Source organism: Lepus europaeus, chromosome 2 (genome assembly GCF_033115175.1).
Source record: "Lepus europaeus isolate LE1 chromosome 2, mLepTim1.pri, whole genome shotgun sequence".
Lineage (NCBI taxonomy): Eukaryota > Metazoa > Chordata > Mammalia > Lagomorpha > Leporidae > Lepus > Lepus europaeus.
This window is the reverse complement of record NC_084828.1, coordinates 152,713,743-152,735,949: the sequence shown is the minus strand read 5'-3', so window position 1 is coordinate 152,735,949 and position 22,207 is coordinate 152,713,743. Positions and strand designations below refer to the sequence as shown.

At 42.9% G+C, this 22,207-nt stretch overlaps 1 protein-coding gene across 1 annotated transcript in view; it reads left to right on the top strand.

Annotated features, from left to right (window-relative positions):
- Window positions 1–22,207, top strand: part of TBC1D5 (TBC1 domain family member 5) — a 625,580-nt gene that overhangs the window by 552,118 nt on the left and 51,255 nt on the right. The window contains exon 18 of the mRNA XM_062215140.1: window positions 2,665–2,939. Within this exon, the coding sequence (XP_062071124.1) occupies window positions 2,665–2,939 (275 nt within the window). The remainder of the gene's footprint in view (window positions 1–2,664; window positions 2,940–22,207) is intronic.

Below are 22,207 nucleotides of genomic sequence, written 5' to 3'. Positions count from 1 at the left end.
TGAAAGTGCTCCTGTTGCTACTTTGTAACCTGCTGAATAAGGTTGTGCCAAAAAGAAGTTCTTAGCACAGTTTAAAACATTCTCACAGATGCTACTGTTGTTTTTTATTATGGCATGCATTTTAAAATTTTTTTCTAAAGTAAAAACATTCAAAATTTTGTGATGCTACTATTTTTAATAACACTAAGTAGACAGTAGTAATGAAGGACTTTGATTACACAGAATTGGTTACTCATTAGATTGGCGATTCAGTGACGTGTTAACTCCAAGTTCCTGTTACTATTTAACACTTTTTACTCCTTGTACTCCATCTTTAATCCAATCTAATTCCCACTGTCCATCAGATCTCTGACAACTGCATTGCTTTTCACTAATTTAGCACACAGAGGTTAATAAAACAGGCTGCAACCATTAAAAATTGTTGAAAATCGTTTAATATTTCATGTGAAGAATGCTGTCGTTCCATATCTAAATCAGGTAACTTTAGCATAAAGGTTGTCATACCCAAGAAAAGCAAACACCGCTACGTACAGTTTGCTTTCTCTCCGAGTACATGATTTGTAGCCTAAAAGTACAAATAGTCACCTTCAGTAGTTGTTTTGAAAAGAAAATATGCATCTTGGAAGCTATGGGTAGGGGATGAAGGGAAAAGTGGTTGAAAACAAAAACATATTCAGGAAAGGAAAGCAGTGCTCATCTGCTTTTAAGAGCTATTGCGATGAAAAATTGTTCAGCATGAGCTTGATCTATATGTTTTTCATGGTTATTAGTAGTAATGAAGATGCATTAACCATAGTCTCTTGATAATGCTCTAGCAGTTTCTTAGTACTTCTATCAACATATAAATTTTACAACTGGCAGTATGGGAATTTCAGTAGTACATTTTTGTTTATAAAAAAGGGTAACAATATTATAACTTCTTCATATCTGTGAATTATGAATGTTGACTGGCAAACAAGCAAAACGAAAATGCAGCAGAACTTCAGAATCAAGACAGCTCTCCTTTCTGCCACGACTCACGAGAAATGGGGTGGCATGCAGGCTGCTGAGTGGAATACAGTGCCAGAGGTGAACGCCTCGTTAATGTAAAATTTATGAGTTCTATTCATTTCATTCCTTCTTTCTTCTCAATAAAAATGTTTTGAGTGCCTTCTCTGTTGCTAACCCATATTATCTGTAAATTGAAAACGCTCTGCTTCATTGGGAAACAGCTAAAAACCACAGGTGGTGTGTAATCACCATAGGGCCCGAACTCCTTTAGGAAGCATAATTTTTAATCATTTTGGGAAGGACATTAAATAGTTCTGTTCATTCAAGATGAAACTCGATACCAAAGGAGCCATTTGAACTCGTCCACACTTTGTTGAGTGATAAATGATTAGATCGCTCTTTCTAAGGCCGAGTTCCGGGTTGTAGATTTGATTTGTCCTATCTCCAAAGCAGTGGAAGCCCCAGTGCCTAGCCCGGGACGTTCAGCTGACTCCTATCATTAGAGGAAGCGGGGTTGAAGGAAGAAGCATGTGCAGGTTCCTTTTCGTTGTAGAACTATGGGACTGTTCTGCTTTAGAGCACTGTTTAGTGATAGCAGGGATGTAGCTGTTCTGTGAAAAGTAGAACTACTGTGGGCCGGCGCCGCGGCTCACTAGGCTAGTCCTCCGCCTGCGGCGCCGGCACCCCGGGTTCTAGTCCCGGTTGGGGCGCCAGATTCTGTCCCGGTTGCTCCTCTTCCAGTCCAGCTCTCTGCTGTGGCCTGGGAAGGCAGTGGAGGATGGCCCAAGTGCTTGGGCCCTGCACCCCATGGGAGACCAGGAGGAAGCACCTGGCTCCTGGCTTCAGATCAGCGCAGCACGCTGGCCACAACGGCCATTTAGGGGGTGAACCAATGGAAAAGGAAGACCTTTCTCTCTGTCTCTCTCTCTCTCTCTCTCTCTCACTGTCTAACTCTGCCTGTCAAAAATTAAAAACAAAATAAAAAAATTTAAAAAAATAAGTAGAATTACTGTGTAAGTGCTACCAGGTAGAGCTGGGGCAAGGCAATGATAGGGAATTTGGGTTAACTAAAATCCAATTAGTAGATCGCTCCAACTTGATTATCAGTTTCCTACTGTATGAATAAGCAGCAAAATGAAAAAAACAAGTTTCTTTAATGATGTTGCCAATAAAAATACAAACCTCAGTATTGTCGGGGTGGGGGGTGGCCCATTCCTACAACTAAAAGAATTTATAATCATAACTATTCTTCACAGTAATAGCTCTGAGATGCTGGAAGAGTCCAAATCATGTGGGAAGTGACTGCTCACTTAACAGATGTTTGCTTGGTGCCCTGTATGAGGCAAGTCTGGCAAACTGGGGAAGCCAAGAGAGAAAGGGTCTGCTTGGGGCAGGTGTACCTCCAGAACCAAGCACATTATTGGCGAGTGATAGAACCTGTTTGTAGAATGAATGAGTGCAAAGCAGTACAACTGTTTTCCATGAGCCACTTTTTAAAGAATGTTGTTTTGTTACTCCATGATCACTCAGTTCGCACTGCTCACTGCTCCAGTAAATGGCCTTTTTCAAAGCTGACCGTGTTTTTAGACCAATGGAGTATAGGAAATAGAGTCTTCTTCCAATTTAATCTCTCTGCTTTTATTTTGTTTGTTTGTTTGTTTGCTTGTTTTACAGGACCAATGCCAAAGGTGCGCCCCTGAATATAAACAAGGTCTCTAATAGCCTGATTAATTTCGGAAGAAAGCTCATTTCCCCAGCAATGGCCCCAGGCAGCGTGGGTGGCCCTGTTCCTGGGGGCAGCAGCGGCAGCTCCTCTTCCGTCATTCCCACGAGAACCTCAGTGGAAGCCCCGAAGCATCACTTGCAGCAGCAGCAGCAACAGCAGCAGCAGCAGCAGCAGCAGCAGCGGCTGCTGAAGTCAGAGAGCATGCCAGTGCAACTGAACAAAGGTAGGAGCAAAGTGCACATGCACGCGGAAACACCCACCCTGTGGCCTGGGGTTGCCTCGCCTGCCTAGGGGGAACCAACCTCCCATCAACAGAAATTAATGCACAATCAGGCTTCTGTAAATCTCAGAGTTGATCGTTGTTACGTTGGACTATCATATACTGCCTTCTGAAGTGAGAACATGTTATGAGGCAATTCGTTAAGGTTCATGTTCACATTGATATCCTCGTATACTTGATTTTTCATCCTGCGGCTGCCCATAGCGCAGGAGGGTGTGAGCTCACACATCACGGACCTTGAGATCAGCTGCTGTGTCCTCTGCCAGCTCCGTACAGCAATGCCTCTGAGAGGGGCGCTGTCTTCTAGGGGAGACTCTGGCATGGGGACTTGCAGTCCTGTGGCCATTACTGCTCACCGCATCCGTCAGTGCATTGCTCAGGTCTGGAGGAAGCATGCCACTGGGCCTGCATTCTCTCATCCAGCTGCCTCACCTCCAAGAAATAGGAAAGAGGAGATTAAGGGAGAGGTGGGGAAGCTGAGTAAAATATTAAGCAGACAAAATAAGCATGAGTCCATGCTCTCGAAGACCTGTGCCTGGACCATTAGCCCAAAGGGCGCCTGGGAGATCATCCCGTCCACACCTCTCCTCTGCCGATTAGAGGCTCTGCTCCGGGGACTGCTGCTGGCAGCACGCCCGTGCCCGGACTCAGCGAACTCTTTTCTGGCTCGGGCCTTTCCATTCAAGAGAGCCCTTTATTCAGGAGAGAACCCTTTGGTTCTTACTCCGCACCCTCACTCTCTTATTTCCCACCTGCTTTCAAAGAGTCCTAATGCATTAGGTCCCTCTACTCACAGCATATCAGAAACAGCTACATTTAGTTTTCGTGGTGGAATTCTGCCAGCCATGCTGCGAAAGCAAGAATTAGTAAAATCTGCCACAGTCAGTCCTGGACCTCGCCACACAGCCCTCTGGGGCCTCACAGTGTCACAGCAGACATCCAGACCCAGGCCTCACTCATGTTTAAAGGGATCCCTGTGCTATAGCAATGTTTAGTGACTCATGTGGGCAGTAACAGTAGTAACACAGGGCCACTTGCAAAAGGCCATCTGAAAAATTGCAGGATAAGCTCATCTTTATGCAAAAAATTTTGAAGCCCATGCAGTTATTCATAATACATCTTTTCCATGAATTTTCGAAGCCTTTGTATTATAAGAAAACCTTGAACTGTGTTCCACATACTCGGCCTAAGAAGATTGCACCCAAAATTATTAAAGACTTTACAGATTGGCATTTAATGATAAACTTATGTTAAGTGGACTTTATTCCCCAAAGATGCGTAATAAGTAATATTCAGTGAGTGCACATGCATGTCCAGGTGTGCAGTGTGCGTGCTTGTATTCCTACACGGATGGCAGCCTTACCTGTCTCTCCTATATTTCTCTGCCTGTGTGCAGTATTACACCATATATAACTAGTATTTAATTTTTTGTTACAATATTCAGTTAGCCATACGTGAGAATATCTTGTTTCAAATGCATTCTTTTCTTTTTTCATGTAGAGCTGTCACACATGATTTAAAGAACAGGAGATTTCAAATCATTAACATGTTGTAAATGTATTTTAATGCCAGGAGACATGCCCAATTCCAGAATGGAAATGAATGTTATTTTACATATTTCTTAATTGTACTGTTTTATTGTTCTAAACAAATATGATTTCAATATTGCTTTGATAACAAGCTTTAGTCAGTTGTAATTCTAACTTATGGCAGGCAAATGAGTCAGAGAATCTCTTAACGCTGTAGCTTAAATTTTCTGAGGAACCAAGCCAAATGACTGTAGAAATATAAAGTTGTGTCTCTAAGGAAATGTCAAGTATTAATATCACAGTACGTGAGAAGGGAAGTGCCTGGAGATGGAACAGTCGATGACAACCAAGTCCCTAGCTATAAGGAGACGACAGAGCACTCAAGCAAAGCATTTGGAACGGAAGTCTCCCGAGGGCGTTCAGTCACTGATCCCCATCCTCAAAGCTGGCCTTGTTTGGCAGCTCCTCCTCACTACTTCTCTTTCTGATTTGTTCTTCTCCCGTCAGTCTACCATGGAAGCTTGTCTGCCTTCATGCCAGAGGTGAATAGTCCTGCCGCTGCCCCTCCCAGTGCGGAAGCTGGGAGAACATTGAGGGCAGAGAGGACAGTGACTGGTAGTAGAAGGCAGCGCTGTTTGATGCTTTTTCTGCATCGTGCAGGCACAGATAAACCCCAGGGGTGCCCTGAGGCTCCGCAGCCCTGCTTTCTCTCCCTGAAAGGAGGCTTGCACCAAGCCCCAACCTCTGGGCTGCTTTTGGTGACAAAGCCTTCTCCAAAAATGGGTCTTTCTGCGGGTGTTTTCCGCTAGCGTCCTGCTGGGCTGTGCCACTGACAGGCGTGTCACCTGCTCCCAGGGATGAGGGAGTGCGCCGTGTGGCCCCTCGGGGGCTTGTGTTGGTTTCTGCTTTCCAGGTGTCTCAGAGCAGAGCCCTCTACTTAGTGCCTTCGAGGAAAGACATTGTAATCGCCTTTTGAAATACTCTGCTGGGAAATGCAAAAGTAGTTTTGCAACATGATTGTTTATGAAGAAGAAAATGCCTATGGTTTCCATAGGTTAGTTAGCACTCAGTTATTTTTATTTATATAGGGACAGTTATATTTGTAATCCAAGTTTGTAAATGCTTGAAATGCATTCTGTAGTTTGTGTATGTGCTGGGGGTGGGATAAGAAAGAAGAGGCAGCACAGCCACCCCCTGTAATGATCTCGGGGATCCTCAGTATTAAAATGAGGGTTCAGTCTCTACACTAACAGGTGATCCAGAAACAGCAGAGTAAAATGTGTCACAGCACAACACTGAAAATGACCTTCAACTATACAGAAAGTAGGCACCATCCATCCGTGGATCTAGAGTTGACTACAGTGTGAAACTGCACGGCCTGTTTCTGCTAAAAGCTGTTCATCACTTCTTTCGGTTGCACTCCTATTTATAGATTTTATTTCTGTTATCAGAGAATGTAATGTGTGTGCTGTTAATTGATGGGGATGACTTAATTACAACCCAACAATTTCCAGATGAGCTGGCCACGCGGTGAATCGTAATTGTAGCACACGGTCAGGACACTGAGGGTCTGATATTTAATTCAGAAATGGATTCTTTCTTACTGCTGTATTCATTATATAAGAGCTAAGGGGAAACAAGCCTATTAATCTGAAATTAGCATGTGATGCCTTTTAAAAACGCATGTTTTCTTTAGCACGTTAGTCTCAAAATAGCATCAGCCTTCAGATGGTGATGTACCCGAGAACAAGTCTGTTGACAGGGCTGTGCTCAGCGCTGGACTTGGTCGTGCAGGATTGATACCTGACTTTGAAACGTGTTTAAGTACGTTTAGAGTCTTCCCTCTAAATTTTAGCGTACCTCAAGCTCTTAGGATTTCCTCCTGGGCTCCTTTTCCTGCCTTTCCTGTGTTCTTAAAATGCACTCTTTATTTCCCCCTTCCTGTTTTCTTTGTCTATATTTTTAATTTGAACTCTTCTCTATTTTAAGCATTTGCCACAGATCCAATTTGTAAATGAAATTTTGCCTATACCACGTGTTTCAAGTCAAGAGTATGCAGTTCCCAGATTTATTTTTACATGTTGATGCTTATAAGTACATGTGGTAACATGAAATTTTTTATTTCTTAATATGCAAATTGAATTTATTTAAGTCATTTTCACTGAAGAAGTTGGCTTCAAGTTTAGTTATAAGTAAATTTTTTTCTGATAAAGGAGAAAATCTGTTTTGCAATAATGCTTATTTCTTAATAAAAAACATGTAACTTACTTTTGGATACAAAGGTTTTTCAAGAAGAAAATATAAAATTGCACTAATATTTGTAGTATAATGAAATCTAATCAGAGGAATCTTTCAATTATTTAAGTTTTTTGTACTCTGGACTAGTAGAAACTTGTTTGTTTTTTCTTTAAAAAAAATCAGAAGTTTCTTAAGAAACATTCTTTTTAAAAATTATTTTCTTTAAAAATATTTTGCATTAATTTTTCTGTTTTGTTTGTGCTGTATTTCATGTTATACTGTATTTTAGCAATTTGATAAAAATATTAACAACATTGGATATGAAAGAAAAGTTGATTATTTCCTTTGTATGAAATCTAATTATTCTTTCTTATGAAATCCAGGCGATGTAGTTACAGGAAGCGATGCTCAGGTTTCTGTTCCTGTCCAGAATCTAACTGACCTCCAAGGTACAGTTACCATAGCGATGTAGTGTGCATCACTCTGCCTGCAGCATCATCATTGCCTCCTCAAAAACTCCATTTTTCCTGCCTCCCCCATTCATGCTGTTTATCAGTTCACTATCATCGTTCAGCCACTGAGTGGCGCTGTTGTGTAGAACAAAAGTCCCCTCTTGTCCTACCTTGGTGATGCTGAATCTGGCTGTGATGTGGGTTTTCTGTGAAATGTGTGCAAGCCTACGGTATCCTTGTGAAACAGGATTCCCTCTCTATTTCGTGGTGGTGTGATGCTGCACTTCGTATGGCAGCTCACAGTGGAGATGTTCTTTTCGTTGCACGCGTATGCTGTGAATGTCCAGTTTATATGCTGGGATTGGCTAGAGGCATTAAGATTTTGCCTAAAAGGATTGCAACCTGATTTTGAAATGTTTTGAAGTACATCCTTTATGCTATGAATTAAATTAACACAAAGTACAGTGTAGCAAATCTCCATATATGGTAAACTAGTTTAAGATAAAAAGAGAACATTTTGTTTGCATAAGAAATACAAAAAAAAAAAAAATGGCAACCCACATTCAGTACCTCCTGTGGAATTTTAAAATATAAATATTTTAGGTTGTTGCATTAATCTTTTATGATTCAGTCTTTTCAATGAAATATGTGGTAGAGAGGATTTCTGTGTCAAATGGAAGCCTAGACAAACTTTAAGAATCTTTAATTCAGGAGACCAAAATACCCACATAATACAGTCAGACAGTAGTGTTAAAATGCTAACAGTGTTAATATTTTGCCATACTTGCAAGTTTTTACAAATTTAACAGGAAAAAAATGGATTGTAATTAAGAGATAAATGATAAATTGGCTTAATGTAAAAAAAAAAAAAATACACCACGCTGTGGCAGTGACAGAGTGGGCTCTCACAGCTGCACGCACCTGTGCCTGCGGTGGGTTCTGTGTTTCACAGGCCCCTTTCTGGCCTCCTTCTGATGATTAAACCAGCTGACCCTTAAGGGATTGGACATTCCCTGTCTCTTAAGTGATCTGCATTTAAAAAAAAAAGGGAGCGGAGAAGCGGGAGAAGGGAGAGAAGGCAGACAGCCTCCCCAGGACTTCCCTAGATGCAGGTTAGTGTGATCGTCCGATGCAGTGAGAATTCACAAGGTTTAGATTTTTAGTTTCCTTAGGTTAAATTCTGGCCTCACAGGCAGCTTTTGCACAAGTATTCTGTTATCCCACAGTGAACGATTGCAGTGCAGATCTTTGGCCTTTCAGCAAGGCGTGCGCTACAGAGCCCAATGTATGCCAACAGAAAGAGAAAGCTGAGGGTCACCTTGCTTATTCCGATGCGTTTTTTCCTGTAGACCAGAGCCGCGTGAACAATGTTCCGTGGTTACTAGAACTTTGAAGCGGGAGATTATATCATATCGTTCAAACAACTTGTGTTAGATCAGTAAAATCATCTCACTGAGGGGTTGCTTGGGCATTGTTTTTGCTTTTGATGACCCAGTCAAGCCTGCACAAACAGGAAGTGGCTCTTTCTCTAGATACCTTGTTCAAAATCCCTTCTGCCTCCAGATCCCATCATCTGGTAGAGGTGATTCCAGCTACTCTGAGATGTGAATCCCAAGTAAACAGCTTTCAGTCTATGATGATGCTGAAATAATAAGACAACACTTACCTTGATTTGCCCTCCTGAAGTCTGAAGTGGCTTGCGAATAGGCCTGTACTCACAGATGGAAGTCTCTCTCTCTCTCTCTCTCTCTCTCTCTCTCTCTCTCTCTCTCTCTCTCTTTCTCCCCCTTTCAAATAAATGGATGGATCTTAAAAAAAAAGAAAAAAGCGAGTGGGCCTATATTCAATATATTGAAGAACACTTACAATGTAAACTAATGGTAGTAACTGTCATGGGATAGAAATCCCAAGGACCAAACTGAGCCAGAGATGTGAACTCAGGGAGTTTAGTCGGGAGTCCTCAGAGCAGCACTGGGAACGAAAGAGTCGCACTGGGCAGAGCAGAGTGGGTGCTGCTGGTGGCCCTGGGGCTGGGCTGCACTTCTGAGTTGTCCACCTTGAGCTGAGGGGGCCGGCGTTTTTCCTTGCAGACCCGCATCAGCCACTTGGTGTGGGACTGCTAATCCCAGGGAAGGAGCATGACCCCACGTGGCCAGGGCAGCTTCCTTGGGCTGCAGACCATTTCCAGACAGGAACTCTTGAACGCTAGCAGCTAGAGGAGTAAGGGCCTTGGTTCCAAAGGGGCGGTGGCCAGGGCACCACTGCAGTGCATTTAAGAATGTGCTTCAGACTTTAGTACAATCAAATGAATGTGTGTTTTTTAAATGAATTATTTAATGTGAGAGGCAAGAAGGGGAAGAGAGGGAAAGACCTCCTCTCCGCCAGTTCCACCCCCAAATACCCAGGAGCCAAGAAACAATATAGGCCTCCTATGTGGGTAACAGGGACCCAAGTACTTGAGCCTGTTGCCCCCTGGGGTGGGCCGAAGCAGGAAGGCAAAATAAGGAGCAGAGCCAGGACTCAAACCCAGGCAGTCTAATACAAATGCAGGCGTCTCAAGTGGCTTTGTCACTGCTGCAGTAAATGCCCCCTTACCCCAAGTATTTTGACTGCTTCTAATAGTCAGAAACTTTAAAGGCCACAAGAGCATCTAGACCCTTGAGCAGCGGTTGGGCTAAAAGCTTGTCGAGATGACTGAGCCTTCAACCCAGGAGCTGTCCCAGTGAGGCCTGGTGAGGCCCAGGGTGCCTTGCAGCTGTGAGCAAGATCTAAACGTGCAAAAAGCAGGGACGAGCCCCGACCCCCAGAGGAAATTCTCCGGCATCCCCTTTGGGAACATTCCGGAGACGCCATTTTTTTTCTCAAGGTCTAAATGTTTGTGTTCCCAAAAGGCAGAGAACTGTTAGTAAGCTGGTTTCTGTAACTGAGGAAGGACACGTCTTGAATGAGTGTTTATGTGAGATATAGGCCACGTTGTTTGTTAATACCACTGCTGATTTGGAACTTGATAATTCAGAAATAAGTTCTGGTAAGAGCTGCATGTAGTGCATCACTGAGAGGAAGTTTGCTAAGCGGAATAATAGCTGTGAAAGAAGCCTGTGGGAGTTACCAGCCTCTGAAGGGAGCAAACGGCTTCCGAATTCTTCCTGGATTGTGTCTATTCTCACACAGTAAATAATTAAAAAGCTAATTTATTAAGGTAGGTATTCTAAAGATTTCTCCCAGACACATCATTATTTTTTTATGTTAGTTACAAAATATAATTACCTTCATGCTGTGGAAAGCATGTGGAAATTCAGATCATTGATTTATACCTGTGCTGTTCAATATATTATTGTTCAATATTCCTGGCCACATGGACCATGGAACACTTGAAATTAATATATTATGATGTTAAAATATGAGCTGCACTTTGAAGAAAAATGACGGTAAACTATATGAATATTGTTTATTATGACTACGTATTACAGTGATAATAGTTCAGATATATTAGATTAAATGAGTAAGTAAAATGAATTCCACCTTCCTTTTTAAATGTGAATATGAGAAATGAACAACTTTATCCATAGCTCACAGCACTGATGTATACCGTCCTCTTAATTGGTCACCACTGGACGTAAGCACCCTTGATGATGGCCCATACAGCCATGGTGCTCCTTTTTCCCATCAAGCGAAGCTAATTATGGCCAGTCTCTGCCCTTGGTACAATATGGCCTTTACAATACGTTTCAACATGTTGCAAATATCACACTGCTGTAGAGATTTCTAATTTTCTAATTTCTTCTTTGTGAGTTGGGAAGTATGTATGTAGTGAAGATTGGGGGAAAAAATGAGTAGTAATCAGCTGTAGTTCATGTAACATCTGGAATCAAAAAAAATGGTTCCTGGTTGTATAATAATTTCAACATAGACTCAGGTGATTTGTACAAACGGGGTTAACTTTGTAAGACATTTTTCTGTAATAATACTGTAACTCATTAAATGAAAAAATTTCTATTTCCAGCAGATTTGATGGAATTTTACTTATATAGTATACATTTCCTATAACTAGACTAGACATAGAATGTGTGCCTCCTACCTATTTCAGAAGGTATTCAAAGCAGCTAAAATTGTGTGAGATGTGGCGGATAGAGGTAGGTGTTTTGCACAACAGTTGAGACACCCACATTCCACACTGGCATGCGTAGCTCCATTTCCAATTCCAGTTTCCTGCTAATGCACAGCCTGGGGCGTAGCATCAAGTACTTGGTCCCTGGCAGTAACATGGGAGACACAGTTTGAGTTCCCAGCTCTCACTTCAGCCTGGCCCAACTGAGATGTGGGCATTTGGGGGAATAAATCTCTATCTGTCTCTGTCTCTGTCACTGTCTCTATGTCTCCCTGCCTTTCAAATAAATAGAAATAGGAGCAGAAGTTTAGCACAGCTAAGTCGCTGCTCGGGACCCCCGCATCACATATCGGCAAACCTGGTTGGAGTCCAGGCTACTCCACTTTCGATCAATCCAGCTTCTTACTCACGTGAACCCTGAGAGGCAGCACCTCAAGTACTTGGGTGCCTGCTAACCACTTGGGAGACCCGGACTGAGTTCCAGGCTCCTGGCTTCGGCCTGGCCCAGCATTGGCTGTTGCGAAGATATGGAGAGAAAACCACCAAATAGCTTACCTGTTTCTCTCTGCCTTTCAAATAAAATGAAATGTAAAGTTTTAAGATAAACATAAATATTTTAACAGGGTTTTTCAACAGTGTTTTTTTTAAAAAAAAAAAAAGATTTGGTAAATATTACTGCTCACAATAATTTTTTTTTTCATTTTGGAAGAAAATGACTAAAAATGTAATGGTCCACAAAATGCTTACTTTTTCCATGAGTATAATAAAATTTAAATGATTCTCCCTGGAATTTTAGATTAACTCAGATTTTGAACTATAATGTCAAATATTGAGAGTCTAGAGATCATAAGTAGAGTATAATAATCCAAGGAATAACAAAGAAAATTTCCCAGAGCTAAAGAAAAATATTGGCCCAGAGATAGAGAAAATAGCCAACAAGCAAGATGGAAGTGAAAAAGGCCCATCCCTAATAATCTCACAGAAAATTTACAGAACTTCCAGGGGAAACTCTACAAGTTTCCAGAGAGAACAACAAGAAACAAGAAGTTTGTTTGTAAGATAATAATCGGACAGACTTTTGAGTTCATTTTCAACATTCTGAAGGAGAATTGTTTTGAACTAGAATCTTACTCTCAGCCACACTGGTACTTGGTTCATGTAAGTATTCCAGTCTGCCAACAAGCTCGCTTCCCTCCCACTCCCAAGTGTTTATTTCTTTTAAACACAAATATCCTGCCACTTGCAATTATAAAATCACTCTTCTAAATAACCCTTGAATTGATGCAGAAATTTTTAAAATTACAGATGTTTTAGAAGTCAGTGATAGAGTATCAAAACCTTGAGAGAGAGAAATAAAATGATACTCAGAGGAAATAGATTAATTAAAAAATAATAAAGATTAGAAAATTAATTAGCTTAAACATAAAATTCAAGAAGATTATAAAAGAATGTAAATATACCTGATTAAAGTAAAAGAATGAATAATGATACAAGAAGAGATTAACAATACATAACAAAACAGATACATCAAGTGAAACTGAAAAGGTTAGTTCTTTAAAAACAGCGAAGTGGTCCAACACTGAGTGAGTCTGATCAAGGATGAATGTGAGGGGGCCCAGCACTGTGACTCAGTGGGTTAAGCCACCACATGCGCTGCCAGCATCCTATATGGGTGCTGGTTTGAGCTGCTGCGCTTCTGAGTCAGATCCCAGCTAATGGCCTGGGAAAACAGCCGAGGATGGCTCAAGTACCTGGGCCCCTGCACCCATGTGGGAGACCAAAAAGAAGCTCCTGGCTTCAGCCTGGCCCAGCCCTGGCTATTGCAGCCATTTGGGGAGTTAACTAGCTGATGCAAGATTTTCTCTCTCTCTCTCTAACTCTGATTTAAAAAATAAATAAATAGATCTAAAAAAGGGGCCGACGTTGTGGCATAGTGGGTAAAGCCTGCAGTGCCGGCATCCCATATGGGTGCCACTTCGAGTCGCAGCTGCTCCACTTTTGGTTCAGCTTTCTGCTATGGCCCAAGTCCTTGAGACTCTGCACCCACCTGGGAGACTGGGAAGAAGCTCCTGGCTCTTGCCTTCAGATTGGCCATTGGCCATGGCGGCCAGTTGGGGAGTGAACCAGCGGACTGAAGATCTCTCTCTCTTTCTCTCTCTCTCTCTGCCTCTCCTTTCTCTGTGTAACTCTGACTTTCAAATAAGTAAATCTTTAAAAAAAGAAGAAAAAGAAAAAAAGGAAAAAAAGAAAGGCTGAGTGACAGGGAGAGAGAGAGAGAGAGAGAGAGAGAAGATCTTCTACCTATTGGTTTATTCCCCAAATTGCCACAGTGATTGGGTTTGGTATGAAGTCAGGAGCCCAGAACTCTAACCAGGTCTCCCATGGGTTGGCATGGGGCCTTAGTGCTTGGGCCATCCTCCACTGCTTTCCCAGGTGCATTAGCAAGGAGCTGGACTGGAACCAGTACTCTGATATGGGATGCAAGCGTCACAGGCAGCCACTCAACCCACTGTGCCGCAACACCAGCCCCGAGTCTGTTATAATGAAAACCAAATCTCAACTTTTTTCTTTATCTCAGTTGTACCATGATTCTTATTTTGAATGTGAGAGCATTTTCTTCACATGTTTCTTTTTATAATTATTTTCTAAAAGATTTATTTGAAAGAGTTACAGGGAAAGAGAGACAGAGAGAGATCTTCCATCAGCTGGTTCACTCCCCTAGAAGGCTCCAACAGCCAAGGCTGGATCAGGCCGAAGCCAGGAGCCAGGAGCTTCTTCCAGGTCTCCGACGTGTTGATGCAGGGCCCAAGCACTGGGACAATCTTCCACTGCTCTCCCAGGCCATCAGCAGGGAGCTGGATCAGAAGCGGAACAGCCAGGACTCGAACTAGAGCCTATATGGGATGCTGGCATCACAGGCGGCAGCTTTACCCACTATGCCACAACATCGGCCCCTTTTTTAGATCTATTTATTTATTTTTTAAATCACTACACTACAGCACTGGCCCCTCTGCCTTTCAGATAAATCTTTAAAAATGTGGAACTTAGTGCAATATATTTTAAACAATAAAAAAGGACTATTAGATATAACTTTATTAAGTTGAAAATCTGGTCTAAGTTTTCCTCCTGCTGGCTTAAAAAACACACACACAAATATAATAGTTGAACAACCCCAGTTTAGTTTGTAACAGTTCTGTAGGGCTGTAGGGTAGAAGTCTGGCGAAGTCTCATCAGACTAAAACCTGAGTAGGTGTCAGAGGCTCCGGAGCAGGGTCTGTTCCCTTCTCATTTCAGCACCGGCACAATTCAGTTCCTTGTGACTGGAGGCCAAGGACCGTCAGCTAAGGACCCTTCCCAGGCGCTGTAGGCTGCCTTATTCCTTGGCTCCTGTCCCCATTTCTCTACCTTCAAGGTCAGCAACACCAAGCCAGTCACATCTCTGTGACTTCTCCTCCGCTACTATAAGGATTCTTGTGATAACCCAAAATATCCCCTCCGCCTCAAGGTCTGTCACCTTAAATCACACCTGCAGAGTCTGTCTTGCCATGGCAGGTGAAATATTAATACGCTTGGAAAATTAAGGGTGTAGGCATGATTCTGCCTGCCACATACATGACTTTAAAAAAAAGATATGAATTATCAAAATTGACCCAAGAATAAACAAAAAACCTTAACAAGAACAAACAGAAAATTCAAAAGGGCATCATAGTAGTACCTTTAAAATGTCATTAACCAGGGCATAGTAAGCTAAGTCTCCACCTGCAGCGCTGACATCCCATATGGGCACCGGTTCGTGTCCTGGTGAAATCGGAATACGGGGTGCCATATGATATCACCGTGTGCTTATTAATAAACTCCCAATATGAATAAGTCCAATATTAATATTGTCCAATATTCAGAGAATTCTGAATACCAGCATAAATGAACGAGGCAGCATGATACGTTTTAAGCTTTTCTTCGGTGAGAAAGATGCATAGGAGAGTGAGTGTTAGTCTAATCTAAGGAGAAGGGAAAAGCTGGGGGTTAGGCTGGGGTCCGTGCCAAGCAGAAAGCAGGCCAGAAGCCACGTGCAGCAAGCGTTGTGAGCAGCTGTCCACACTTACCACTGGCAACAAAACAGGCCGAGAGTGCTTTTGGCGTGCTCCTTGCCTTTTATATAGTTTTCGAAGGAGAGTGGTTACTGATGGACGGTGAGCGCCCAGGTGTGGTCAGGTAGGGCATGCGTTCACACAGGGGCATGGCGAAGGCGTGGTCTTCCAGCTCCCAAACCTGATCGGTTTTATCCTGTATGCCTGCCTACCTCACTGGCTGTTCATTTTCCAATCCAGCTCTCTGCTTGTGGCTTGGGAAGGCAGCAGAGGGTGGTCCAAGTTCTGGGACTCCTGCACACGCTTGGGAGATCTGGAAGAAGTTCCTGGCTTCCGGCTTTGAATCGGCCCAGCTCTAGCCATTGTGGCCGTTTAGGGAGTGAACCAGAGGATAGAAGATCTCTCTGTCTCTCTCTCTCTCTCTCTCTCTCTCTGTAACTCTGCTTCTCAGTAAATAAAAAAACTTTAAAAAGTCACCAACTCCATAGAGTTTTTAGATAGATGATCCAGACTTTGAATTCAATCATATAAACTTAGAAGAGGAAATTTTTTCATTTTGTTTTATGAAAAAGACATGTTCTTGTGAATCAAAATGCTTTTTACTGCTTAGGATTTTCTTTTGTTCTGTGAACTTTTAAAAGGAATTGGAACTTCAGAGCTGAGCAAGCATTGCTTTATGTTAGCTGTGTCTCCCACTTACACCCAAGGCAATACAAGCCACTAGCTAGGGGAGTAGAATTCCAAACATATGGGGAATTGATGAAAAGAGAAATTCATGAAAGAAAGGAAAAAGCACAGATTTATGACAAATATCTAAAGTATATTGCACTATTAAACTCACCTAAGAAATGCCTTCCTAAGCAAAACTCTAAAAAAGATAGACACATACTCTGTCTTCTGTCTTCATCCTTTCTCCCTCTCATATATATTAACGTAGCACATATATATGAACATTTACATACAAGCTGACATATATATGTTAATTTCCAGAAGTTAGAAAGCATCCCCCTAAATCAGTTTTGAAAAGTAAAATAAGAAATAATTCACTTAGGACCTTCAAACAGCCTATAAGTATGTTAAAAGATACACAGCCTCAGTGGTTATTAGGAAGCTTTAAGTTGTCACAGTGAAGTCCCATCCATCTGATTAACCAAATAAATATAGATGAATAAAGATTTGTCCTGTTATGTTTACATTTACAGGTAAACAAACACATAGGTATCTATATGGAATACCATTATGTCCAGTCTCAGCAAAGATGACGGGCAACAAGTGCTCTTGCTGGGTTTTTAATTGGTAACAGTCCCAGGAGAAGGAAATTTAGAATCATTTGTCTAAATTTTAAAATGCATATGTGGTTATGTCACCAGAGAGAAGTCATGGGGTTCTCGTCTTCACGCAGGAAAGAATTCAGGAGTGAGACAGAGAGCAAAGTCCTAAGGTTTTAGTGGGGACAGGGCATCCGTCAGAATGGAAGGGACAGAGAGAGCGCACCCAGTCACTCGGACTGGGGGAGGGGAAGGTTACATGGTTGAATGGAGAGAATACACCTGGTAGGCAGGCAGGCAGGCGGCTGGGCAGACAGCAGAGAGCTGAGCACACAGGCTTTGTTTAGGCTCCTGGTTTTTAAGGGAGTCTCCTTTTACCCCTTCCCCTTCTCCTCCAGGACCAAAGGTTTGCAGAGTGTAAATTAGGAAATTCCTTCCCTGGTTTGGGGAGCTCCCAAAGGAGCTTCCCAATGGTTTTATTGCTCAGTGTTACGGGGGCCAGGTAACCCTTTGGTCCTGAGGAGAGAGAGTTCTCCTGGGAACTTTCCTTGGGGGAAGGGCTGGGACCACCTGTCAAGTTATCAGGGTCTGGGCAGGACTTTGAAGTGTAGATGCTGGGCTGCTTCCAAAGTGAACTTTTGCAGATGCTGGCTTCCTCAGACCCCTCTCACACACATTAGGCTAATTTCTAGCTTCCTACCTAATATTTAGAGGAAGTTCCATTTTGTGTAAATATAACATAGAAACAGCCAACTATTTGTGCTTAAAGGTATATCTCTCTGAAATGTTAATTGCTATTTTTTAAAGTGGCCAAAAAAAAAAAAAGTGGAAAAGCCTGCATGTATGTTCAGGAGTCTACAGCTATTAAAAAGGATAAGATAGACTTTATATGTGCGATGGACACATTGCGAAGACCAAGTTCAAAAAAAGTCACAGAGGGAAGCATTTTTGGAATAACGGAGTAAAACCTGTAAAAATGTTTGCTGCAGTTAGTTTGGGTGTCTCCCGAAGGTCCGTGTACTGTGGTCTTGCATTAATTGTGAATGGATTAGGGTGAGACTTGATCTAATGATGTCATTTAGGAGGTAGGCGGATCTCTAGGTAAGTTGTTGGGTTTGCCTTTGGAGGGCAGCTCTCACGAGCTGATTGGTTATAAAAGCTCAGTTGGGCCTCGCTGCTCACTCTCTGTGCTTCCTGTGATCCTCATCAGACCCCAGACCAAAGGGCTGCCTGATTGTGAGTGAAAATAAACCTCTTCCTTTACCAGTCAGCTTCTCAGAGATTCTGAAGTACTGAAAAGCCTACCAATACATTGTTCTTCCACGCAAACAAAAACGATCAAAATCAATTTTTTCAGAACTCTCAAATCAGCTGAAGGTGACAACAATCTGAGGAGTATTTATTGAAGGAAAAAATAGCTGAATGAATGACAACAGTGAGCTTTGTGGTGGTTTAACTTGTTCTCCTCCCATCCCCCTCTCCCTAGTTCTGCAGTAATCTTAAAATCAGTAGTCTCGGGGCAAGTGTCATATGTATCATGTTAAGCCATGTGAGGCCAGAATCCCATATTAGCTCTGGTTCCACTTCCAGTCCAGCTCCCTGCTCATACATCTGGGGTAGCAGCAGAAGACAACCCAAGTACTTGGTCCCCTGCAACTCACATGGAAGACACAGGCAGAGCTCCAAGCTCCTGGCTTCAGCCTGGTTCCAGCATGGCTCAGCCCTGGCTGTTGTGACCATTTGGAGAGTCAACCAGCAACTGGAAGATTTTTTTCTCTATAGATATAGAGATAGATAAATAGATAGATACAGATAAATAGATATCCCTATCTGTACTGTCTGTAACTCTACCTTTGAAATAAATAAATCTTAAAAAAAAAAAAAAAATCAGTAGCCTTGCTGCCACGGAAGGAAAAACAGAATGGATCTGGAGCCTCCTGGAAGTCCCCTCCCCAGTGAATTGTCACTGTTTGACCTGTGTGGCAGGTCTCCAAAAAGCCCTCCCTCATGTGGCCGGTCTTCTTTAACTTTATTCAGAGCTTGCTAAGTGCAAAACCCTAGGTGTCTGTGGAAATGATCAGTGGCGATTTTTAAAAACCACAGCTGCAGACACTTACCAGGAAAACCAGATGCTGACCAAAAATGGAAAAGGAAAATCTTGTTAACAAGAGATCCACAGGGGGCTTTGAACAGCTCTGACAGTTTCCCGGTGTTCTGGAAGGCCATATGTATGTGCAATATTGCACACATGCCCAGAAGTGCTTGGGAAGGGCTTAATGGATTCTGGATGGACTTGAAGCTCTGAGTAGGTGGGAATGAAGGCTACAGGACAGTTGTGAGTTGACTTAGGCACTCCAACACACACGGCCCTTCAGGGTCAAGGTAGACTTCAGTGGCCAGACAGACTATACAGAATGAGTTTGGTAAAGTCCATGAGACAAGAGCAAACAGCAAGAAAAACAAATTGGGGGGAGGGGGTATCTGATTCCCAGACCTGCACGTTATATTATTTTTTTAAAAGATTTATTTTTTTTTTTGAAAGGCAGACAGAGGCCAGCGCCGCAGCTCACTAGGCTAATCCTCCGCCTTGCAGCGCCAGCACACCGGGTTCTAGTCCCAGTCGGGGCACCGATCCTGTCCCGGTTGCCCCTCTTCCAGTCCAGCTCTCTGCTGTGGCCAGGGAGTGCAGTGAAGGATGGCCCAAGTCCTTGGGCCCTGCACCCCATGGGAGACCAGGAGAAGCACCTGGCTCCTGCTATCGGATCAGCACGGTGCGCCGGCCGCAGCGCGCTACCGCGGCGGCCATTGGAAGGTGAACCAACGGCAAAAGGAAGACCTTTCTCTCTGTCTCTCTCTCACTGTCCACTCTGCCTGTCAAAAATTAAAAAAAAAAAAAAAAAAAAGAAAGGCAGACAGAGAGATCTTTCCTCTGCTGATTCACTTCCCACAAGGCTACAATGGCCAGGGCTGGGGCAAACCAAAGCCAGGAGCTTCTTCCAGGTCTCCCACGTGGGTGCAGGGACCAAAGACTTCAGCCATCTTCCACTGCTTTCCCAGGCACATTAGCAGGGAGTTGGATTAGAAGTGGAGCAGCCAGGTCTTGAAGCAGTGCCCATGTAGGATGAGGTGTTGCAGGCAACAGCTTTACCTGTTATGCCACAGCACCGGGCCCACTGCACATTCTGTTTTTCTTTTTTTCTTTTTTTCACATTCTGTTTTGAAAATGCTAGTTTTCAGTAAAAATTATGAGGTCTGAAAAAAAAAAACCAGGAACGTATAGCCCATGAACAAGGGCTGAAGTAGCCCGCACAGACTGTGAGGCAGCTCAGATACTGCATTTACTAGATACAGACTTGAAATCAGCTACTTTGTGGTCAGAGAACAGCACAGCTGCATTTAAGAAAAAAGGAAAGAGTAAGAACAGCGTTCTACCACATAGAGTATATCAGTGAAGAAAGTTTTAACAGAATTAAGTAGATAATCTGGAGTTGAAAAGTGTAAACAACTGAAATGTAGAAGTCACCTCGGGCTCAGCAGTGGGTTTGAACCAACAGGTTGGAGCTCCCGTCTGAGTCACCCAGTCTGAGGCTCAGAAAGGCACAGGAGAATGAGCAGAGCCTCAGAGACACGCAGGGCCCCTCACCATTAACAGCAGAGACAGTGGGAGTCCCAGGGGAGGGAGAAGGGCAGAGGAATATGTGAGTAAATGGTGGCTGAAATATGCCCGGGTTACGGTCCCAGCTCTGCTCCCGCTTCCAGGTTCCTGCTAACGCAGACCCTGGGGAGCAAGAGTAATGGCTCAAGTACCCTGCCACCCATGTGGGAGACCCGGATCGAGTTCCTGGCTCCTGGCTTTGGACTGGCCCAGCCCTGCATGATAGTAGAATAAAGATAGTTGTGTATAAATGGAATACAGTTTTGAGTATAGAAATAAATCCTTAACATTTATGGCAAATTGATTTTCAACAAGTGTGCCAAGGTCATTCAGTGTCGAAAAAATACTCTTTCTGGCTTCTTTATTTTTTAAGATTTGTTTATTTATTTGAAAGGGATAAGGGGAGAGACAGAGACAGATCTTCCATCTGCTGGTTCACTCTCCAAATGGCTGCAATAACCATGGCTGGGCCAGACCAAAACCAGGAACCAGGAGCTTCTTCTGGGTCTCCCACCTGCGTGGCAGGAGTCCAAACACTAGGGCCATCTTCCACTGCTTTCTCAGGCCATTAGCAGGGAGCTGGATCAGAAGTGGAATATCCAGGACTCAAACAGGGACCCGTATGGCATGCCATCGCTGTAGGCAGTAGCTTAACCACTGCACCACAGTGCCACCCCAAGAATACTCTGTTTTTTTATAACTAATCCCTGGAAAACTGGATATCCACATGCAAAATAATTAAATTGTAGTATCTCACACTGTATACAAAAGTTAACTCAAAATGGACCATGAACTTGAATGCAAGAGTTGTAACTTTAACACTTTCAGAGGGAAACTTAGGAGTAATCTTTATGACTTCAGGTTAGGCTGTGATTTCTTAGATATGACACAATGATCATAAGGAACAGAAGAAAAAATAGATAAATGAGACTTCATCCAAATAAAAACGTGTTAGCTTCAAGGACATTAAGAAAGTAAAGGCCAGCGCCGCGGCTCACTTGGCTAATCCTCCGCCTGCGGCGCCGGCACACCAGGTTCTAGTCCCGGTCAGGGCACCAGATTCTGTCCCAGTTGCCTCTCTTCCAGTCCAGCTCTCTGCTGTGGCCCGGGAAGGCAGTGGAGGATGGCCCAAGTCCTTGGGCCCTGCACCCGCATGGGAGACCAGGAGAAGCTCCTGGCTTCGGATCAGCGCGGTGCACCGGCTGCAGCGGCCATTGGAGGGTGAACCAACGGCAAAAAGGAAGACCTTTCTCTCTGTCTCTCTCTCACTGTCCACTCTGCCTGTCAAAAATAAGTAAGTAAATAAATAAATAAAAAGAAAGTAAAAAGAGAATGTACAGATTGGATAAATTTTTACAAATCTTGTATCTGTGAAGGGATTTATACCCAGAATACATGAATAATCCTTATAACTCAACAATAAAAATAGCACAGCTTTTAAAATGGGAAAAATAGTTGAACAAAGAAGACATACCAGTGTCTGAAAAGCACATGAAAAATTCTCAACCTCATTACTAATTGGGAAATTGCAAATCACATCCACTAAGAGAGCTTACAAAAGCAGGGCTAATAGGAAGTATTGATGGGATGTGGAGAAATTGAAACCCTATACAGTGCTGATAGAAATATGAAATGATACAGCCACTTTTAAAATATTTGGGCGGCTTCTCAAATATTAGAGAATTGCCAAAATGACCCAGCAGTTCCATTCCTAGGTATCTTCCTGAGAGACATGAAAACATGAGGGTACTTCAAAACATTTATGGAAAAACAGATTTACACATTAGTGTAAAAAAAGAAAACCTTTGAAATCTAGGCATTCATTTTCTTATGATACATATTTTCCATGAACTTTTTGCAGATCCCCACATAC